Consider the following 24,192-nt stretch of genomic DNA (forward strand, 5'->3'; position numbering starts at 1 on the left):
GGCCCTCGGCAACCAACCCTTCAAGACGGCGACGCCATCGGATTCCTCCCTCGACAACCTCGATAGGCCAATCGGGGACTTCATCGGCGTCTCCCAGGTTGCCCTGATTCCCCAAGAGGGATCTGCGTCAACGAAAAAGAAGCGCCCTTCCAGCCGTGAATGGAGGTAGGAGCCTCCTTGACGAGGCCGCACCCTCGCCGCGCCGCAAAGCACCACCACCCTTTATCCTGGGGGTGGCCGCTCAGGCCGTAGCATTCCCAAAAGACATTCAGGGTGGCGGGAACCTCGTGCATGCGGCAGAGAACCTGAAAGGCCGTCAGGGCGCGCCATGAGTTCGGCACCAGTTGCGTCGGCGCCACTCTTAAACCCCGAAGCACCTGAACGACTAAGTCCGAGGGGGAAAGCGGAACCCGGCCTGAAGAATGCCCTCATTGATGGCAACCTTCCCTGGAGGAGGATGGGACATCCTCTCCTCAGGCCCCGGGAGCGTAACATTGCAGGCCTCGGAAGGTGGTATCGAGCCACGAACCTATCTAGGTCTTCGGCGACGCTCCGACTTAATGCGGTCTGCTCTCACTTCGCCCATCCCTAATGGCCAGTGAATCTACGGTCAGGACGGGTCAAGAAGGGGGAAAGGACCGGAACGACTGGAGTACACTAATACAAAGGAGAGTATGGAGAGCCCTAAATTAAGAATGGGGCAACTCACCGGAAGAGAAGGAAGAACGGCTCCGAGAGCGTCAAAGGAGGAGCAAGCGAACAGTCCGACGGCATGACGGCAGCGCAAAGGAGAAACTCGAAGATGTCTGTAAAGAGAAAGGCGGACGGAGGAGGACCCCCGGTTAAATAGGCGGAAAGGTGGGTGACGCCTCGGTGACGCCAGAGGACGCCTGGCTGCCGAAGGGTCGCTCGCGCCCCAAAGGCGAATCGACGCCATTAAGGAAGGATGTCCGCCGAAATCCTCAGACTGCCAGGTCAGCAACAACCCCATACGCCATAAAGAAGGCGGGGAGCTCGAAGCGCGCGCGCCTCTCCGAGGGATGGCGGCAATCTCGAAGCATCACTCCTTCACCCGTTCCCCTTCTGGTTCCGGCTCGGAAGTGGGGGGCTACTGTTACGGGGGAACTGCCACCATGCCCCACGTGACCGGCACGCGCGCCCAGGAAGACTACGGCTGCCCCTTGATCCAGCAATCCGACCCCGAGTCGGATATCTTCGGCTCGCAGCCCGACCCCGAGTCGGCTGCCCCTTGATCCAGCAATCCGACCCCGAGTCGGACATCTTCGGCTCGCAGCCCGACCCCGAGTCGGCTGCCCCTTGATCCAGCAATCCGACCCCGAGTCGGACATCTTCGTCTCCGCAGCCCGACCCCGAGTCGGACATCTCTCGATAACGACAGGCTATTCCCAGAGGCACGCCGCAGCCTCCTGCTCCACTACTCCCTGCAACGGTTGTATCTGGCGCTGCTCCACGATCCCTGTAACAGCCGTACAAGGCGGAGCTCCACTACGCCCTGTCATGGCCGTACCCAGCGCTGCCCCACGACGCCCTGTAACGGCCGTGTCAGTGGCAGCTCCATCGTGCCCCACGATGACGAACCCCCCTGAAAGACCCCCCAGCCTGGTATATATGCGGCTGGGGGGAGGAGGGGGGTAAGCAAGAACTTCCAGAGCATTCTCTTACTTGCTACTATTATCTCTCCTTCTCCTCCAATCTCCTCTGACTTGATCGTCGGAGGGCCCCCACTACCCCAGTGGTGGTGCGAGGCTTGCTTGCAGGTTTCCCGGTGGAAGGTGGAGCGCAATCAACACCAACCAAGGCAACTCAAACGGAACCCCGTTCACACCGCTGTGCCAATCGTTCTCGTTTGGACCACCAGCAACAGTATCATTTATCACACATTCCCAAAGCTATGTTAGCAGTATGCCTGCTAAGTCATTCACCAGCTTACTTGACTGACCTCGTCAACTAATTTGGGGAACCAACCTAGTAAACTATGCGTTCTTAATTGCCGTAAACACTTACAAACAAAGCCAAGGAGGGCAAACTATGGGAGAAAAGGAGGAGTTTGCATGCAAGGAGGGAGGGAAGGAGGAGACTAAGGAGGGAGGGGGGAGAGAGAGAGTGACGCAATGGGAAAAGGAAAAAAGAGCGATTTGATCGACGAGGTTATGCTATGAAGATAATACACAAATAGAAGAAAACTAGATTGAAGAATTCTTCACTTGGTGAAAGAAATTCTCTCAGAAAAATTTTATTACTATCTCAAAGGTTGTCCCTTACAATGTATTACATGCGTATTTATTAGACATGATACCCTAACCCTAATCGAGCATTAAACCCGATATAGAATCATACTTGAAATAGGACTTGACAATAAGAAAATATGCTACAAGTATTCTATTACAAATATAGAAACATGACCAAAATTTAATATTGTCCCTAATGACAAATTTATAAAAAAAATCTGGCGAAAAACTCTGAATCCCATATAAGTGAGTGTGAAGAAAATCTGCCGAAAACCTCTGCATCCCATTCGCTTGCATACTCGCTTATGGGATGGAAATAAATCAAATTTTTTGCTTACTGCAGTTTTCACCCATAAATTCGTTGGCTTCTTCGACGCTTGAAATGGTCTAGTTGGTCATAGTACCTGTTGCCTACGCCTTGTGTTGCATTAGAGAGAGAGAGAGAGGAGGAGGAGGAGGAGACAAAGAAGATGAAAAATTGGTTGACAATCTTGTTCCTTTGATTTTGCAAGTGACTCTTCCAGGCTCCTAGAAGAATCTAAGATTTAAATTTTTGTATTTTACATCCGAGTCTCTTAATAATGCTCAAGCTCAATTGTGTAAAATTCAAAACTTATGGTCTTTTCTAAAACCTATGATCCCTTCACAAGTAGTTTTTCCATGCATCTTGAAATCAAGATTTGCTTATGTTTATAAAACTTTCATTCAAGCTCAAGCTTATATGTCACTTTGAAGTTCTAAACCTCAACATTATGGTTTCTGAAATTTTGGAATATATAATCAGCTCAATTTTGAAGTTTTTCTGTATATTGACTTACCTTCTTGGAAATCGAGACTTTAAGTTAGTTTTGAAATTATCTCTGATTTCCAAGAAATCAGTCTTGAAATGGATTATTTTTTCAATTGGAGCTTCTTGATAACCTTCCCACAATGGCATAGATTAGCTTCTATTTAATTTGAAAAAAATGTTCCAACTTGAAAATATGAGTGAAACTTGAAAAAAAATTGGATTCTATTTGGAAACTCTGAAATCAAATAAGTTATCAAAAATTGATATTTTTTGAAATTCTATGTATTCGTTCTGATTTGATTCATCCTTTTTAGATCCTATTCTAATCTGTTTTTTCATTTAGGTCTTCCAACAAATTTTCGTATGACATGTCAGTTTCTATCAAATCTGAAAATAACAGTATCATACTTGAAGTTAGATGTGGACAGCTAGCTAAGTGGAATATCAGTGGGCTCACTCAAATTAAAGAAGATATGAGTGGACCTCTGTTAGGTAACATAATGACCACATTATTGAGGAATAAATGACCTTACCTACTTGTAATGAGGATATAAGTGTCCAATCTAGAGTGATTAGTGAGGGATATAGTGTAGAGTGTAGACATTCTCAAAGAAAGGAGACTCAGTGTTTGAAGTTGCTTTTGGATCTAGTAATCGTTGAAGTGATCCAACAACATAGCATTCACATTTTATCTACATTTTTAGAGGGTGCGGTTTTATGTGAAATAGGCTAGATCCAAAGTTTTGCAACCAGATTTTAACTTAATTTTTTATAGTCTGTGATATCCAGCAATGTCTACTCGATCATATAGTATATTCATAATGACTCGCTAAACATTACTTTTTCACATCCTATTTAATTGAATATGATGGTCACACTTCAATAATAAATTATTTCAAGTCTCGGGCACAACAATTCAACAGTTAGGCATCCGCCACTGCAGGGTTTGGGAAGGGTCAGATATATACAACCTTACCACCATGTGTGCAAAGGTTGTTTTCTGTATTTCGAACCGTGCCTCGCAATGGAGCAACTTACTATTGCAAACCCCTGCCTATATAGATAAACCATTTCATGAAGGTAACTAAATCACAGATTTTCAATCGATTCCTTCATGGTTAATTATTCTTGTTTTCTTTTTAAATTTGGTGTCGTTATGAGGCTTGGAAATAAGGCAATATGGTCTGATAGCAATACTATATGGTATTCTCATGCTTTCAACCAATATCTCAAACTCACTAATAATCTTCCATGTTGTTTTTAATGTCTTAACCTTGCAGAGGATCTGTGACTTTGGATACTACCCATTTTAACTAGGAAAAGGTGCCTTAGAATATTAAGACTAGAAGTATTTAAGCATAGATTTTGGAAATTGTCTACAACTATACATGCATACATAGATCATATATACATGCGTACGTACACACACGTACATGCGTACGTACACACACATATATGTTCGTATGTATGTATGTTCGTTTATTGTTAACTAACCACTAGAACCCACTGCGAGGATCCATGTGGGCGTGTTAGTCCACATCGGTTATTCGCCGAGGAGATTTTGAGTACTATACAGGATCAAAGAACCCAAAATAATTCCAGCTAGCTATTTTGGATAAGATCCTGGGTTGTTACAAATGGTATTGTTGGGGGAAGAACCCCAGCCATACATTTACGGAGGCGCTCGGCCGAAGAGCGCCAGCCGGAAAGTTGCTCGGCCAAAGAGTGCCGAACGGAAGTTGCTCGGCCAAAGAGTGCCGAACGGAGAGCTGCTCGGCCAAAGATCGCCGACCAGAAAGCTGCTCGGCCAAGGATGCCGACCAGGAAGGCGCTCGACTAGAAGGCGCCGACCAGAGTGCGCGCCAAGAGGTGCCCAACCAAAATAAGCTGCTCGGTTAGAAAGTGCCGACCAAAGACAGCGCCGAGGCGCTCTGCTAGAAGGTGCTCGCCTAAAGCGCCGACCAGGAGTACTCAAAGCAGCCCCGCCACAGGGCGCCCCATTGGCGATCAGCTCGGCTCGGCACCCTTGCCGAGCCGATGCCTTAACCAAATGTTCAACCTCCGCCTAAAGTCCAAGGGACTTGACAACTCCTACGGCTTGCGACCTGCCATATCTCCAAGCCATCAAGGCATAAGATCTCCGCAGCGTTCGACCTGCCATTAATGCATGAGACTCCCTCAAGTCTCCGATGCACCAGGCATTTAATGAACACGGCCCAAGACGATCTCCGGATCACTGAACCATCAGAACGTATGGCTCTCCCTGACCGCCGGTTCATTCGGTACTAATGCACTTACCATCCACGGACCCCAGGCCCACCACAGCCGGCGGTTCAACCACTCCCAACAGGTCCGATCGACCGTGACAACTCCCTGATTCCGGTCTGATCCGGTCCCGTTCTCCATTACGCCATAATGGGCCAAATCGTGCCCAATTATTACAAAACAGGACAAACCTCTGTCACCTCCCAGGTAACAAAAATCCTCCTATAAAAGGAAACCTGGAGGGAAAAGGAGGGAGGACCAAAAAACCAGAGAAAAAACCCGGAGCTGGAGAGAACCCTCCTAGACCGGGGAAAAAGGAAGAAACAGCACAGACACAATTGAACACAAGATTCTCTTTGTCTTCTCCACATACTCTCTCCCCTGCTCTCTCCACATACTTGCCCCCTCTGACTTAGGCATCGGAAGGCCGGCCCGGGGAGCCCGGCCACCGGTTTTCTTTGCAGGACTTGCACACCCCCCCGCAGCGGAGGACGCAGCCAGCCGGCGCACCGCCGTCCGCCCCCTGCAGCAGCGGAGCTCCTCCTTCCCCGGCTTACGGCGGCCCCCGGGTCCAATTTCCAGCAACAGTGGTGCTAGAGGAAGGGCCCGAGTTCGCTACCATGAAGCTAAGAAGCAAAGGGACTTCCAACGCCTCTCGACGTCCTCCACCAAGCCCAGAATGTTCCTTCGGAACTCATCACCCCGGTTGAGCCAGCACCTCAAGTTCAACCGGAACAATTTGATGCCCTGGTGCAGCAAGTGCAGGCGTTGGCTACCGCCGTCCAAAGCTTGCAACCCAGGGGCATCCCAGCAGCACCGCCTCCCCCGGCTCCAGTTCAACCGGAGCCCCTACAAGCGGGCTTCCTCTTCGAGGTCAGGACTCTCAAGTCCAGGCCTCCCTCTGGAGAGAGCACCCAGTCAGAGATCACGGAGGCTGGCCACAGCCTTCAGAAGCTGAGTCGGTTCCAGGGCAACCTGCACCCGGAGGAACCGCTGTAGCGATCCTCCAGAATGATGAACTCGACAAGAAGGTCGAAAAGCTGGAGCGCCAAATCCAGGCACTCCACGGGAGAAAATCGGGACGTAACGGCGACTTCGAGTTCAATACGAAGTCGCCCTTCTCCCAGGAGATTGAAGATGAACCGGTTCCCCGCCGGTTCAAGATGCCCCAGGTGGAGCCTTACAACGGCAAGGCAGATCCCTTTGACCACCTGGAGAGTTACCGGGTCTTAATGGCCCTACAAGGAGCCTCGGAAGCCATGATGTGCAAGGCTTTCCCGGCACACTCCGAGGACCAGCCCGGCTTTGGTTTACCGGGCTGAAGCCGAGTACTGTCTCTTCCTTTGAGCAGCTCGGCAGACAATTTGCTGGCAACTTTGCCGCCAGCCAGCCCCAGCGGCGGACATCTGACTCCCTCCTTGACATCAAACAAAAGGAGGGAGAATCCTTCAAGGAGTACTTGGACCGGTTCACCGCCGCAACATGGAAAGTCCGGGAGCTTGACCAGTCAATCGCCATGTCGGCGCTGAAGACTGGAAGCCCGGTCCTACAGATTCCTCTTCTCGATTGAGAAGAATTTCCCAGCGGACCTTACAGAAAATGTTCGCTCGAGCCCGGAAGTATGCCAAGGCTGAGGAAGCCGTGCCGTCAGGCGGGGCGGGACCGAGCAGAACCCCAAGAAGAGGCGCCGTGAGGAACGCAGCCGACCCAGAAGCCCGTCTCCACGACGAGCTAAGAATCCGCCCCGTCCGAAGAGTCCACCCCGGTTGAGAGGACCGCCGCAGCAGAGGTCACTCCGCCCGAGGTTCCCCACTGCAGGCCCGTGCACCTGAAGGGAGGTATGAAGAGTATACTCCCCTCAATGCTCCTCGGGCTGAAATCCTCATGGAGATTGAGAGTCGGGATTGCATCCGGCTCCCCCCTCCAAAGCCAGACACCAGAATCCGGCGTGATCTCCGGAAGTATTGCCGTTTTCACCGAGATCACGGCCATGATACCGAGGATTGTTATCAGCTCCAAAATGAGATCGAAGCACTCCATTCGCCGAGGGGTGCTCGATCGGTTTGTACAAGGCCGGCGTGAAGGGAAGAAGCCAGCCGAAGGAGCAGCACAGCCTGAAGGTTCTAATGCCAACAGGCCCATCGCCGGCGTCATCAACACTATCGAGGAGGGACCTCGACTGGGGAAGCCTCAGGGGAAGGAGCCTCCTCGAAGCGCCCGCGCACCTCTGAAGCCATCTCCTTCTCAGATGACGATCTAGAGGGAGTCGAAACTCCCCATGATGATGCCATGGTCATCTCCATGATCATAAATAAATTTGATGTAAAACGAATCCTGGTTGATAATGGAAGCTCGGCGAATGTTTTGTATTTTGATGCTTATTGTAAAATGGGGATGACAAAAGAACAGCTACGGGAGGATGAATGCTCCGCTAGTTGGATTCACTGGGGATTCAGTCCCAGTAGAGGGCGAGATCGACCTTCTGGTCACAGCCGGGCTCGCCCCTCGTGAAAGTACCGTGGGTATGAGCTTCCTTGTGATACGCCTGCCCTCGGTTTACAACGCCATCCTTGGAAGGCCAGGACTCAACGCCCTCCGAGCAGCGGTCTCAACTCACCACCTGCTGATGCGATTCCCCACCAGCCAGGGAGTCGGTGAAGTCCGAGGGGACCAAATGGTGGCAAGGCGATGCTACCTAGCGACCCACGAGGCAAGACGACCAGCCGAGGTGCCCGCCCCAACGACTGACCAGCCCTCAACTGAAGTTATGGAGGCACGGGTCAACCCCCAGAAAGAGCGGGTAGAGCCTGGTGAGTTGTTAATTCAAGTTCCCTTACGAGAGAACTTTCCCGAGCTAACCGTGCAGATCGGCTCTGGCCTTGGCGAAAACGAGAGGAGTCGACTTCCTACGGGACAATATGGATGTCTTCGCCTGGTCGCCTGTAGATATGCCGAGGATAGACCCGGAGGTCATGGTCCACCGGCTTCAGGTGAAGCCGACCTGCAAGCCCGTGCGGCAAAAGAAGCGAGGCGCCGCCCCTGAACGACAACGAGCAGCAGCCGAGGAGGTCGGCAAGCTCCTTGAAGCCGGTTTCATCCGGGAGATATCCTACCCGGAATGGCTCGCCAATGTGGTCCTCGTCAAAAAAGCTAGCGGAAAGTGGCGTATGTGCGTGGACTACACCGACCTGAATAAAGCCTGCCCGAAGGACAGCTTTCCACTTCCCAGCATTGACCAGCTCGTGGACTCCACCTCGGGTCACGAGCTGCTGGCATTCATGGACGCCTTTTCCGGATATAACCAGATCCGCATGGCGCCAGAAGACGAGGAAAAGACAGCCTTCATCACCGACGGGGGAACCTACTGCTACAAAGTGATGCCATTCGGTCTAAAAAATGCCGGGGCGACTTATCAAAGGCTGGTCAGCCGGATCTTCAAAGACCAAATAGGCCGAAACATAGAGGTCTACGTGGATGACATGCTGGTGAAAAGCAAGGCGGCGCAAGACCACATAGCCGACCTCAATGAAGCATTCTCCACACTCCGAAAGTACCAGATGAAGCTCAACCCAGCTAAATGTGCATTCGGGGTCACCTCCGGCAAATTCCTCGGCTTCATCATTACACAACGAGGAATCGAGGCCAATCCAGAGAAGATCCGAGCCCTCCAAAGGATGACGCCTCCCAGGACGGTCAAGGAGGTACAGCGGCTCACGGGCCGAGTGGCAGCCCTCGGGAGGTTTATCTCCCGCTCGGCCGAGCGCTGCCTTCCATTCTTTGCAGCCCTCAAGAAGCCGAAGAACTTTTTGTGGTCGGACGAGTGCCAGCAATCTTTTGAAGAGCTCAAGCACCTGCTGGCTTCCCCTCCCCTACTCACGAAGCCTCAACAAGGTGAGCTCCTCTACTTGTATTTAGCTGTCTCCCCTGTAGCAGTAAGCTCGGTCCTGGTCCGAGAGGAGGGGAAACTTCAGAAACCGGTGTATTACACCAGCCGGGTCTTAAGGGATGCTGAGACCCGATACTCCAAGCTTGAGAAGACCGCCTACGCTTTGGTCATCTCAGCTCGGAGGCTCCGACCCTACTTCCAAGCTCACACAGTGGCTGTGCTGACTGACCAGCCGATCAAGCAGATCCTGCAGAGATCAGATCGTGCGGGTCGGATCACTAAATGGGCCATTGAGCTCGGAGAATTCGACATTGAGTACCGGCCCAGACAGGCGATCAAAGCGCAAGCACTCGCAGACTTTATGGCCGAGTGCACCATACCAGATGAGGTCGAGCCTGAACCCGAGCCACCGCTGGAGCGGACCCCGAGTTTTACATGGGCTCTACATGTCGATGGCTCTTCAAACTCGGGGGGTAATGGAGCAGGATTTATTCTCACCAGCCCGGAGGGGGTGGTCGCCGAGCAGGCCCTGCGCCTCGAGTTTCCTGCTTCCAATAATATGGCGGAGTATGAAGCGCTCGTCGCCGGGCTTAAGCTAGCCAAAGAGCTAGGAGTGAAGGACTTGAAGGCCTTCAGTGATTCTCAGCTCGTCGTCAACCAAATTGTGGGCGACTTCGAAGCCAGAGACCCGACCATGCAGAAGTATCTCCAGAAGGTACGGGATCTCGCCTCGACCTTGGACTCTTTCCACATTCAACATATTGCCAGGTCGGAGAATCTCAGGGCCGACCAGCTATCAAAGCTGGCGTCCTCTCGCATGAGCGAGCTTCCCAAAGAGGCAGTCCTGGAATATCTCCAAAAACCCAGCACAGACGAGCCCGAGCAGACCCTCTGCACCGAGCTCGAGCCAAGCTGGATGGATGGACTCATCAGCTATCTGCAAGACGAAACCCTCCCTGCTGATGTACGAGAGGCTCGCCGAATCAAGCGCCTCGCCACCCGATACATACTATACGAGGAAAAGCTCTATCGGAAATCCTTCACCTCTCCCCTTCTCAGATGCCTTCGCCCAACGGAAGCTAATTATGCCCTGCGCGAAGTCCACGAAGGAATTTGTGGGAACCATCTGGGAGGACGAGCCTTGGCCCATAAAATTCTGCGCCAAGGATATTATTGGCCGACACTCCAGAAGGATGCTATGGATTTCGTCCAAAGATGCGACCGGTGCCAAAGGAACGCCAATGTTCAGCGCCGGCCCTCGGCTCCTTTGACTTCTATCAGCTCCCCTTGGCCTTTTGCCCAGTGGGGAATTGACATCCTCGGGCCATTTCCTCTGGCCACCGGGCAAAGGAAGTTCCTGGTCGTCTCCATCGACTACTTCACTAAGTGGGTGGAAGCTGAGCCCCTCGCCCGGATCACCGAGCAGAAGATGCGGGATTTCGTTTGGAAGTCCATCATTTGCAGATTTGGGCTCCCCCGCATCCTTATCTCTGACAACGGTCGCCAGTTCGACAACATCCATTTCAGAGAGTTCTGCTCCGAGCTTGGCATTGACCACCGCTTCACCTCGGTCGCGCATCCTCAGACAAACGGAGAAACCGAGGTAACAAATCGTACTATTTTGCAGGGTCTCAAAACCAGGCTCGACAAATCCAAAGGACAATGGGTCGAAGACCTATACAATGTCCTGTGGGCTTACCGGACTACGTTCCGCGTCCCCACCGGCGAGACTCCCTTCAACCTGACATATGGGACGGAGGCCGTCATTCCACTAGAGATTGGGCTCCCCTCTCCAAGAGTCGAGCACCACGATGCTAGCTCCAACTCTTCGCAGCTCAGAGGCAACCTCGACCTGATCGAGGAAACAAGGGAGGTCGCCCGAGTGCGTATGGCGAGGTACCAACAAAAGACAGCTCAGTACTACAACGCCAGGGTCAAAGTCAAATCTTTCAGACCAGGGGACCTTGTCCTAAGAAGAGCTGAAACCTCCCGACCAACTGAGCGAGGGAAGCTGGCCCCGAATTGGGAAGGACCATACCGAGTCACGCGCATTCGCCGACCCGGAGCTTATCAATTGGAGTCTCTAGATGGGACTCCCATTCCGCGGAGCTGGAGCTCTGAAAATCTCCGCGTGTACCACCAGTAGAACCCTAAGGGGTCCCTCATTATTCAACCATTAAAGTTCATTCTATGAATTTCACTCTATGAATTTCATTTCACGATAAACTGATGGTTTGCGAACTTATTCCAAGCTCACCAATTTTCTTGATTATCTCATGGCATCAGGTTTATTCTTCTTCCCTAACCACGGTTGGGATGCCCTGATACCTCGGGATGATGGAGTACCTGCGTGGACTCCCTGAAGATGTCCACGAGTTTATAGTGCGCTCTCCATCAACGAGCTCGGCTCGTTCTCCTACCCTGGCCACGGTCAGGATGCCCCGAGACGTCGGGATGCCCCGGTTACCGGGAAGCTCGAGGCGTCGAGACATGAGTAGCGGTCCTCTCTGACCGGACGAGCTCGGCTCGTGCTCCATCGACCATTGAGTAGCGGTCCTCTCTGACCGGACGAGCTCGGCTCGTGCTCCATCGACCATTGAGTAGCGGTCCTCTCTGACCGGACGAGCTCGGCTCGTGCTCCATTGACCATTGAGTAGCGGTCCTCTCTGACCGGACGAGCTCGGCTCGTGCTCCATCGATTATTGAGTAGCGGTCCTCTCTGACCGGACGAGCTCGGCTCGTGCTCCATCGACCATTGAGTAGCGGTCCTCTCTGACCGGACGAGCTCGGCTCGTGCTCCATCGATTATTGAGTAGCGGTCCTCTCTGACCGGACGAGCTCGGCTCGTGCTCCATCGATTATTGAGTAGCGGTCCTCTGACCGGACGAGCTCGGCTCGTGCTCCATCGATTATTGAGTAGCGGTCCTCTCTGACCGGACGAGCTCGGCTCGTGCTCCATCGACCATTGAGTAGCGGTCTCTCTGACCGGACGAGCTCGGCTCGTGCTCCATCGACCATTGAGTAGCGGTCCTCTCTGACCGGACGAGCTCGGCTCGTGCTCCATCGATTATTGAGTAGCGGTCCTCTGACCGGACGAGCTCGGCTCGTGCTCCATCGACTATTGAGTAGCGGTCCTCTCTGACCGGACGAGCTCGGCTCGTGCTCCATTTATTGAGTAGCGGTCCTCTCTGACCGGACGAGCTCGGCTCGTGCTCCATCGATTGTTGAATAGCGGTCCTCTGACCGGACGAGCTCGGCTCGTGCTCCTACCCCGACCTCGGCCGGGATGCCTCGAGACGTCGAGACCTCCCGGTTCATCGGGATGCCCCGATACGTTGGGATGTTGTCTTTATTGGCCAAAACGAGCTCGGCTCATTCTTTACCAGCTTCAACCAACGAGCTCGGCTCGTTCCTTCATCGATGGATTTCTCTGCCGACGTCCTCGAAGAACGGAGTCCGAGCAGAGAAGCGTCTTCAGTCGCCTTGGCGCAAGGACGCATACAGTACAAGGTACCCATTTATTTAATGTTTTTACATTACCCATTATTGGATTTCTCTGCCGACGTCCTCGAAGAACGGAAGTCCGAGCAGAGAAGCGTCTTCAGTCGCCTCGGCGCCAGGACGTACACGGTACAAGGTAACCCATTTATTTAATGTTTTTACATTACCCATTATTGGATTTCTCTGCCGACGTCCTCGAAGAGCAGAGTCCGAGCAGAGAAGCGTCTTCAGTCGCCTCGGCGCAAGGACGTATACGGTACAAGGTACCCATTTATTTAATGTTTTTTACATTATCTATTCTGCTTCTGGATTTCTCTGCCGACGTCCTCGAAGAACGGAGTCCGAGCAGAGAAGCGTCTTCAGTCGCCTTGGCGCAAGGACGCATACGGTACAAGGTACCCATTTATTTAATGTTTTTTACATTATCTATTCTGCTTCTGGATTTCTCTGCCGACGTCCTCGAAGAACGGAGTCCGAGCAGAGAAGCGTCTTCAGTCGCCTCGGCGCAAGGACGCATACGGTACAAGTACCCATTTATTTAATGTTTTTTACATTATCTATTCTGCTTCTGGATTTCTCTGCCGACGTCCTCGAAGAACGGAGTCCGAGCAGAGAAGCGTCTTCAGTCGCCTTGGCGCAAGGACGCATACGGTACAAGGTACCCATTTATTTAATGTTTTACATTACCTATTATTGGATTTCTCTGCCGACGTCCTCGAAGAACGGAGTCCGAGCAGAGAAGCGTCTTCAGTCGCCTCGGCGCCAGGACGTACACGGTACAAGGTACCCATTCATTTAATGCTTCTACATTGTCTTGGATTTTTCTCCGCCGATGTCCTCGAAGAGCGGAGTCCCGAGCAGAGAAGCGTCTTCAAGTCGCCTTGGCGCAAGGACGCATACGGTACAAGGTACCCATTTATTTAATGTTTTACATTACCCATTATTGGATTTCTCTGCCGACGTCCTCGAAGAACGGAGTCCGAGCAGAGAAGCGTCTTCAGTCGCCTCGGCGCCAGGACGTACACGGTACAAGGTACCCATTCATTTAATGCTTCTACATTGTCTTGGATTTTTCTCCGCCGATGTCCTCGAAGAGCGGAGTCCGAGCAGAGAAGCATCTTCAGTCGCCTCGGCGCAAGAACGCATACGGTACAAGGTACCCATTTATTTAATGTTTTTTACATTATCTATTCTGCTTCTGGATTTCTCTGCCGACGTCCTCGAAGAACGGAGTCCGAGCAGAGAAGCGTCTTCAGTCGCCTCGGCGCAAGGACGCATACGGTACAAGGTACCCATTTATTTAATGTTTTTTACATTATCTATTCTGCTTCTGGATTTCTCTGCCGACGTCCTCGAAGAACGGAGTCCGAGCAGAGAAGCGTCTTCAGTCGCCTCGGCGCAAGGACGCATACGGTACAAGGTACCCATTTATTTAATGTTTTTACATTACCCATTATTGGATTTCTCTGCCGACGTCCTCGAAGAACGGAGTCCGAGCAGAGAAGCGTCTTCAGTCGCCTCGGCGCAAGGACGCATACGGTACAAGGTACCCATTTATTTAATGTTTTTACATTACCCATTATTGGATTTCTCTGCCGACGTCCTCGAAGAACGGAGTCCGAGCAGAGAAGCGTCTTCAGTCGCCTCGGCGCAAGGACGCATACGGTACAAGGTACCCATTTATTTAATGTTTTTACATTACCCATTATTGGATTTCTCTGCCGACGTCCTCGAAGAACGGAGTCCGAGCAGAGAAGCGTCTTCAGTCGCCTCGGCGCAAGGACGCATACGGTACAAGGTACCCATTTATTTAATGTTTTTACATTACCCATTATTGGATTTCTCTGCCGATGTCCTCAAAAAGTGGACACCGAACAGAGGAGCGTCTTCGATCGCCTCGGCGAAGAAGTGCTCATGACACCGACACATTGTTGCAAGTCCGGTGAATCCCCGTCACGGGCTGACGGGTATGCAGTCCATTTGTAAGAAAAGAATCCAGTTCGCCCCGGCAACCCGAGGCTCGGATTCGAAATTCGCCGCATTAAGAAGTCCCAAGTCCTAACGACCGCCCTAGGGCTTAGTCGAATTCTGGACTAGGCTCGGAAAAAACGTTCCGAGCCCAAACCCTTGGTATAAGCACAAGCGTTGCTATACCATTAGTCGAAGAACCGAGCAATGGAGCTCGGCAAGCCAAACTCTAACTCAAAACCCTGTGGCGGGAAAAGCTCAGGCCCTAGAGCCCATATCCTCGGAACCTAAAACAATCCGAGCAGAGAAACTTAAACTACAATAGACGAGTTTCCACACAAATGAATATTCATTTCAAAAAGCCCGGAGGCCTAGTACAAGAGCTCGGACCCGGCCTTAACAAAGTATAGAGGCCGCTCCGGCTTACAAAAAAGAAAAAAGAAGATAGGAAAAAGGGGAAAACTACACCAAGGGCTCAAGCCCGGCGACTTCAGGAACAGCTGGCTCTTCTGCGGCCGAGGCCCCCACGGTGGCTTTGGGAGCTGCCTCGGTGACCTCGAGAGCGATCTCGCCTTCTTCAGCTTGACCCTCCTGGTCGGTCCCGCCAGAGGTTGGAACCTCTACCTCCGCCTCCGCTTCTGGGTTTTCGACCCCAGCGCCTGGTTGAAGCAGGCTAAGGTCGAAATCTGGGAGAAGTCGCCGCAACTGATTGCGGAAGTCCTTGAAGCCCTGGATGAGACCATTGACGCCTTCCTCTTCCATCAAGTCGCGAAACTCTTCCGATTCGCGGAAGAGCTTGACGGCATCCTGGGCCTGCTCCCGGGCCTCCTTCTCTCGAGCCTCGTGGTAGGCGGCCTTCCGCTCCAAAATCTTTATTTCTCTTTCGCGATCCGCGAGCAGAGATTGCACGTCAAGTAGACGGATCTCGAGATCTCGGACCTTTATTCGAGCCTCCCCCACCTCCTGCTCGCGTATAGCGAGCGACGATTCGGCCTCCGTCCGGCGGGCCTCCGCGTCGCGCACTTCAGACATAGTCAAAGAGTGCGCGCCCTTCTCCTCTTCAAGTTCGGCGACCAGAGTCCGAACCTCGTCTTCGGCCGCCCCTAGCTTCGCTTGAAGCACTTTCTGCTCGGCCTCAGACGCGAGGAAACTTTGTTTCGGCTTCCTCGCGCCCCCTTTGATGCCTTCGGGCCCGGTCCCGATAGTCCTGGATGATGTGAATCATCGTCTCGGGTCTCGTGGAGGCGCTGCAAGAGGGACATGTAAGAAACAGTTTTAAGCCGAAACACAAATTTGCACAGAGATAAAAGCTGACTTACTCGGATGGAAGAGCAAATAGCGGAGTCCATGAACTCGCCGTAGTTCATGGACCGAATTTTGGCCTGGTCGGCCGGAAGCAGCGCGACCCGAAGAACTTCGCGCGCCACTTGTGCATTATCGAGGGCCGAGTCGCCCTCGAAAACAGCCCATCCAGGAGCGTAAGGCACCCGCTCCTGAGGACCCGAAGAACCCGCCAGACCGGCCTCAGCTGGCCTGGGTGCGGCCGACCCTGTTGCTTCTTGGCTATTCCCCGGCTCAGAGCTGGGGAATTGGGGTCGAGTAGACGGCTGACCGGACCGCTGCGTGGTAGAGGTGGGGCGTGCGAGCGCCAGATCTGTTGAGGTCCTCCCTCCCTGGTCGGAATTTGGAGCTTCCCGCCGACCAGGGACTTGCGAAATCGGCACCGGACACGGAAGTGCCATCGTGGCTCCGCCAGAGCCCACGCCCTCTCCCCGACCAGCCTCAGGGCGCACGGGGCGAGAAGCGCGCGCCTCAACTGTTGTGGTCGTCGAGGTCTTCGCCGAGGTCTTTGCTTTCTTCCTCGGCTCGGTCGGTTCTCCTGAGAGTTCGGCCGCCCTCTTCTGGAAGCGGGCGTAAAGGACTTCGCTCTTGGTCACCATTTTTGCGATGTCTGCAAAGATAAGCAAAATTAGAACATTAGAACAATAAGGAAATAAGAAGTTGCTGTAACTATCCTTACCCTGAGGACGTGCCGAGCTCAAGCCCACGTTCACCAGGGCGTCCTCGCTAATGAGGCCGTTCAGCAAAATCCCGTCCCCAAGGCTGCGGATGGTATCGAAGATCTCCTGCTCACGGCGGAGAAAGCTGGGGGAGCCTGTTGATGGATTTAAGTTGGGCCGGCCTCCACCTGGGGTCAAACCCCCAGGACCGTTCAGAACCCAGGAAGAAGAATTTCTCCTTCCAACCATGAATGGATGAGGGGGGCACCATGAAAAAAGTGGCCGACCCACCCGGAGGGCGATGTAGAGCCACTCCCCGTCTCCCGGGTTCGACTTGAAAATAAAAAGTCGCCGGAAGACGTTGACAGAGGTAGGAATCCCCTGTAGTAAACACAGTGACAGGAAACCCATCACTGTCCTCCAAGCGTTTGGAGTGAGTTGCGCCGGAACCAACTGGCATAACCGCCAGCAACTCATTCACAAAGCTGTGAAGAGGAAATCGGAGGCCGGCCCAGAGTGACTCCGAGTGCACTCCGATCCGGCCTACCGGAGGATCGGTTACCCGATCCCTTCGCCTGGCGGGTTCCAAACGGGAACCCGTGAAGAGGGAAAAAACCACTCTTCGGTCATCTCGACCTCCAGGACACTCATGGTGGATACTACTTCGCTAGGCCAAAGAACCCATTACAAGAGAGGGAAATCAAAAAGAAAGGGGACCTGGGAAAGATGCCGGAGAAAAGGGACTTCGGTCTGAGGAAGGCTGGGAGAATAGGAAGCTGGAAGCAGAAGGCAATAAAAAGAGGACAGGGGGCCGGGGGAGAGTTTATATAGACCTCCCCAACGGCCCGGATCAGCGAAGAAAGCGCTGCGTCCTGGTTAGATGATAACACGTGTCGGTCTAAAAGACAGAACGACGCATTTAATTAGGGCTAGCACTTCGAACGTCGAAGCGCCCCATCGGATCGCGCGGAAAGGCGTCCGCAATCGAGGATCGTGCGGCCCCATCATGAGCCCACGACGCGAGGACGCTTCGCAAAAGGTGTCCCAATAATGAGGCTCTTCGGGAAAGAAGAGACGCCGCCTATTAAAGGCACCTCGAAGCGTTCGATAACTCAAAACGCGCAGTAAATCGAAATTTCCGGAATTTGCAATGACCCAATTAAAGCTACTTCCCGCGCTCCAGCTGATGGCCAACTGGAGCTCGGAAGTCGGGGGGGTAGTGTTGGGGGAAGAACCCCAAGCCATACATTCACGGAGGCGCTCGGCCGAAGAGCGCCAGCCGGAAAGTTGCTCGGCCAAAGAGTGCCGAACGGAAAGTTTGCTCGGCCAAAGAGTGCCGAACGGAGAGCTGCTCGGCCAAAGATCGCCGCACCAGAAAGCTGCTCGGCCAAAGGATGCCGACCAGGAAGGCGCTCGACTAGAAGGCGCCGACCAGAGTGCGCGCCAAGAGGTGCCCAACTAAAATAAGCTGCTCGGTTAGAAAGTGCCGACCAAAGACAGCGCCGAGGCGCTCTGCTAGAAGGTGCTCGCCTAAAGGGCGCCGACCAGGAGTACTCAAAGCAGCCCCGCCACAGGGCGCCCCATTGGGCGATCAGCTCGGCTCGGCACCCTTGCCGAGCCGATGCCTTAACCAAATGTTCAACCTCCGCCTAAAGTCCAAGGGACTTGACACTCCTAACGGCTTGCGACCTGCCACTATCTCCAAGCCATCAAGGCATAAGATCTCCGCAGGCGTTCGGCACGACCTGCATTAATGCATGAGACTCCCTCAAGTCTCTGATGCACTCAGGCATTTAATGAACATGGCCCAAGACGATCTCCGGATCACTGAACCATCAGAACGTATGGCTCTCCCCTGACCGCCGGTTCATTCGGTAATAAATGCACTTACCATCCACGGACCCCAGGCCCACCACAGCCGGCGGTTCAACCACTCCAACAGGTCCGATCGACCGTGACAACTTCCTGATTCCGGTCTGATCCGGTCCCGTTCTCCATTACGCCATTAATGGGCCAAATCGTGCCCAATTATTACAAAACAGGACAAACCTCCTGTCACCTCCCAGGTAACAAAATCCTCCTATAAAGGAAACCTGGAGGGAAAAAGGAGGGAGGACCAAAAAACCAGAGAAAAAACCCGGAGCTGGAGAGAACCCTCCTAGACCGGGGGAAAAAAGGAAGAAAACAGCACAGACACCAATTGAACACAAGATTCTCTTTGTCTTCTCCACATACTCTCTCACCTGCTCTCTCCACATACTTGCCCCCTCTGACTTAGGCATCGGAGGGCCGGCGCCGGGGAGCCCGGCCACCGGTTTTCTTTGCAGGACTTGCACACCCCCCCGCAGCGGAGGACGCAGCCAGCCGGCGCACCGCCGTCCGCCCCTGCAGCAGCGGAGCTCCTCCTTCCCCGGCTTCACGGGCGGCCCCCGGGTCCAATTTCCAGCAACAGGTATCAAAGTAAAACTCCGGCCCATAGCTTATGTAGGCTAGGAGGCACTGGCAACATGGATTCATGGAGGCTGACCACAGGCCGATCGTGGTACTTATGATTAGATTTGAATGGATGTGAAACCCTTAGCTTGATGAGGAACGTTAGAGGTTGAATAGGAGGAGTAATGTGAGGACCCGTGCGGGCGTGTATTTAGTCCCACATTGTTATTTGCTGAGAAAAATCTTGGGTACTTATACAGGATCAAGAAACCCACATAATACCTTTCGGCTAGCCTTTTTGGATGAGGTTTGGAGTTATTACACCCACAAGCTTAAGCTATTAGGAAAGGGGTCAACAATGTATATCAAAATTTTTAACACACACATATACATATATATGTGTATGTATATTTGTGTGTGTGTGTATATGTATGTGTGTGTGTGTATGTGTATATATATGTATGTATGTATGTAGTGTATATATATATGTATGTATGTAATGTATGTATGTATGTATGTATGTGTATGTACGCATATATATATATGTATGTACGCATATATATATGTATGTACGTATATATATATGTATGTATGTTATATATATGTATGTATCTTATATATGTATGTGTGTATACATATATATGTATGTATGTATATATATATATGTATGTATGTATGTATGTATATGTATGTATGTATGTATGTATATATATATGTATGTATATATGTGTATATATGTATGCATGTATGTATATAGATGTATGTATGTATGTATGGATCTATGAATGTATGTAATCTATGAAATGTATGTATGTATTATGTATACACATAATTGCCTATATGTGTGTAGCTTCCTTTCATTTTCCTAAAGTGGATATATAAATACATAAATGTTTGCTAAGCCCTTTTACATAGTTCTTGCATTTGATATACTACATCCACTAAATTTCACCAAACTTTAAAAAAAATCAATATTCAGACATTGGCCCATGGGACAACGCAACTCTGGCATTACATTTTATTTTTATCTAATAGGTTCCTAGGTTTCATTTTCAGTCTTTGAAGAAATTCAGTTACCTAACAAGTAATACTAAGATATCTATGGAATTTCCCTTGATAATTATCATGCTTTAGGACTTTTCCTACAACAGCCCCCAGACTATTAATTTTAAACTTGCATTCACTTCCACAACTTTTATACATTGAATACCAGGATGCTGCTATTTGTCATCTCTCAATTTCCTCAATTTCACCAATGTTGCAATTTTGATGCTTCTACCAGAAGTTTATATTCGTACCAGCCCAAACTGGGCGATACGGGGCGTACCATACGTACTAGTTCGGTACCGGTACATAGTACAGGAGGCATACCGACACTGTCAGTATGCCGAAAATATCACATATCGTATCGTACCGATCAAAGGTTCGTCGTATCAATACCGAACCCTATACCAGTGCCGCACTAGTATAGGCGTACCGAATGTCGGTACGGTACGGTATGTGGTTCGTCCGGTACCGATCGGTACTGACGATACAGCATACCATGGTACAATACTGTGCTAGTATGGCACCAGTATGAGATCCAGTACTGAGACGGCGAACCTTATATCTAATTGTTTATTTCTAGGATTGACCTTTTCTTTGTGCAGATCATAGAACAGTGATAATGCAATGCATGCAAAAATTTTGGCTCTAACCACTGCAGGTTAAAGTGAAGCTTCTAGACCCTGAAGTCTAGTCCAAAAGGATGGAAAGGCAAACTTGAAATAATAAGAGAAGCCAATGACTTAGAAATTTTGAAGAGATGAAGGAGATACCAATGAAATACTGATTGAGGATCAGTGGACGCGCAACAAGGGAGGATACAATGGATTGAAAGAATCGGCTCAAAAAGCTTGCAATCACCAATTTGAGTTCCAGAGGGTTGAATGAAGCAAACATCAACATTAAAGACATAATTGGTCGACATCCATCTATTCGTGCATCAAGGAAACAAACCAAGGCTGCTCAAACTATTCAGATTCGATTTTTGTTCTGAGCCTCTAGTGTTTATTGATTGCTTGTTTATTTAAAAAGTGTCAATATTAATGAAAAATTACTTTTCACAGCACTATATATCAAGGAATGCTGAACCAGCCCTACCAACTGGTTCAGCCCGTATCGAACCAGTACCGACGCCGACCGATCTGATTCAGCATTAACGAATAGTTCCCGCCCCATAGGGGCCGGAACCCAATATTACCGGACCAGAACTAGCACGAAACTGGCCGGAACCGGACAGTTTCGTCCCGGTATAGCTAGAAACCAGTGCGAATCAGTATAGCTAGAAACCGGTGCAAACTGGTCGATTCGCATCGGTTTGCCACAGCGCGGCAGGAGCGAGCTATGGGCCCATGTGGGCTCTGGGCAGAGCGTGCGGCGCGCTGTGTTATGCAAACCGGTTCGGTACCCAGTCCAAGCCAGTCCGGTAAGCGACCGGTACGCCTACCGGTACCGGATTCAGCATATCTTGTTATATATGCTATAATTGTGTGAACAGTAACATTTGGCTAAAGTCCTTTGTTTTTTTCCCTCATTTGTAAAGTCCTAGACTCACACGGTAAAAGGATAGGGTAGCTAGATGGTTTTGTAGGTAGATCCAGATGGTTTTAGAAGTAGAGTTATTTTGGGAGTCATGTCATGTCCATAAATAAGAGAAGAAAAGATAGGCTAGCTGGCCTGCTGCTCCTCCTTTCCTGACTCTTGAACTTCTCCTCTTCATTGATTAATCTTTCTTTCTCCACTGATTCTATTACTCTTTGCTGCTAATGATCCCTATTGTATCATCAGATTTCAGTTTCCTTTTGGTAGTTGATTTTAATCCTGAAATGAGTCTGCTGGATTTGATGTGTTAGGTCATTTCTTTCAACAGGGACTCCATATGTTGATTCTTCTATTATTAATCGCTGAAATTCTTCTATTATTAATGCTCCTGTCTTTGTACTTTCTGCTTGTGATATGGTATACACTGTAGTCTGGTTATAAGTTTACAAATGAACCCTTTAATTAAAGCCTTAAACTTCCTTAGTTTCCTGTTCCTACATTTTACCTTGCCCTAGTAACCCAAGGCATAATTTTTATACCAATCACTTATCCATAACTTCAAACATAAGTTTTTATGCTATTTCCATTCTCAGATCATGGAGAACAAGTGAATAATATGATATAAACTCTCTTCATATCTAGTCTTCGGGTACCTCTGGTGCATTGCAGGGCATCCCTGAGAGGTCAAGCATCAGATTATCTATTAAGCATGAATACAGATTCATCTTATTAGTGATAATGATTGATTAAACTACACGTTCCAGTATAAGGTGTATAAAGTTACGGATAACTGGCTAAATGGCAAGGTGTAGCTTTTAGACATTCTATTTTCTTCTTACATTAGTCAAGAAAGCTAATATCATGTTAAAATATAACTCCAATTGGATAGTTGCACGCAGTTGCATGCAGGTTGAAATATTTCAATGCTTTTGAGATTCTAGTAAATTTTAGACTAAGTTCAAAAAAGATATTATGGAAATTAGATTTGCATTTGAATATTCCAGCTTCAGTTATTTCACTTTACTATCAACTTTGTAGCTATGGCATAACATATGCTAGAACTTCGAAGAAAATTTATTACTATCTCTCATTATGAAATTGGAAACAATGCTGGTGTAATCAGAGTATACGTGTTCCCTGTTCATGCATGGGTTCTTGAACATTGACTGAGTATAAGGCAATCAACTCACTTCATAGTATCTACGGAAATATGCTGCATCCCCTAAAACTCCAGGATTCGTGAAATTCACCATAGCAAAAAATTCCTCCAGATCATTCTGTAGAAATAGAATCGCTAAATTAACTAAAGCAAAATTTGTAAAATTCATCCACATTATGTGAAACTAATATACATAGACAAATATGTACATACTATCATGATGCATGTACATAATATATATATATATAGTTACCTGCATAGGGGTTCCAGACAATAAGATACGCTGTTTACAAGGAAGAGCAGCCAGTGCCTGTCAAAAGTATAATAATTTAAGCTGTAAATGTTATATTATAGAAGATAAATATATGGATATAATTTATACCTTAGTAAGAAAAACGATTCAAATGAAAGCATATATAATTTGAATTCCTAATTTAACAGTTAATTCTAAAACAGCCAGAAAGGAACTTCAAGAACCATCCATATTAATACGTTGACAAAAGAAAGAATATCAAAAGAAACATCTAGCAAACATTTTACAAACACAACAGTATCCAACCATCTATCTGAAAAGCCTATGATAGAGTTTCACATACTCGATTTGTTAATGTTTGATCATTCTTCAGCCTGTGAGCTTCATCACATATGAGAAGGTCACAGCTTCCGCTCTTTTCAAATTTTGCTGAATGCATTCGAAATGTCTCATAAGATATGATGAGCACCTGGAAGAGTATCATGCATTAATAAATGTGTCAAAAGTGGAGCTTACTGTAACAATTAAAATAGGTTGCCAGTTGATGTGCCATACAAGTGATAAGTGTCCAATTCTAATTAACTGTGAAAAAATTGAAAAATTTAAAGGTAAACCTGAAAAGGACTGCAGGGTTTTAGGAAACTTTCAATCCCAGACAGGACATCTGCCCTTGTGCTTTCACATAGAGCAAGTAGCTGAACTTTTCCACTAATCCACTTATTAATTTCAGATTCCCAGTTACTAACAAGGCTTGTAGGAGTTACAATCATAACCCTCTTAACCATTGGCTTACCATCAAAGCCCTGGCGGAGGAGGGTATACAGCACAGCAATTGACTGTAGAGTCTTACCCAATCTGCAGAATATAGGAAATAATTGACAAAAGAGGCACTCAGGAACAAATACTGGAACAGATAAATGGAGCATGAACACAGTGATAGATAACAAAGGAAAAAGCTGATTACCCCATATCATCTGCTAGAATGCATCCAGAATACCATCAGAACTGGATAACCCAGAAACACAGTCAAACATAAATTGAACCCTTCTCTGCATTAAATTGCAAAGTTAAAGAAATTTTCAACCTCAGAGCATAAAAGGCTCAA

At 49.6% G+C, this 24,192-nt stretch overlaps 1 protein-coding gene across 1 annotated transcript in view; it reads right to left on the bottom strand.

Annotated features, from left to right (window-relative positions):
* LOC103696096 (DNA repair and recombination protein RAD54) overlaps positions 1 to 24,192 on the bottom strand; it is a 61,562-nt gene that overhangs the window by 34,347 nt on the left and 3,023 nt on the right. The window contains 6 exon segments of the mRNA XM_039121193.1: positions 22,866 to 22,952; positions 23,088 to 23,144; positions 23,431 to 23,556; positions 23,702 to 23,942; positions 24,052 to 24,079; positions 24,082 to 24,134. Coding sequence (XP_038977121.1) covers positions 22,866 to 22,952; positions 23,088 to 23,144; positions 23,431 to 23,556; positions 23,702 to 23,942; positions 24,052 to 24,079; positions 24,082 to 24,134 — 592 coding nt within the window.

The sequence above is a fragment of the Phoenix dactylifera genome, unplaced genomic scaffold, assembly GCF_009389715.1.
Source record: "Phoenix dactylifera cultivar Barhee BC4 unplaced genomic scaffold, palm_55x_up_171113_PBpolish2nd_filt_p 001009F, whole genome shotgun sequence".
NCBI lineage: Eukaryota > Viridiplantae > Streptophyta > Magnoliopsida > Arecales > Arecaceae > Phoenix > Phoenix dactylifera.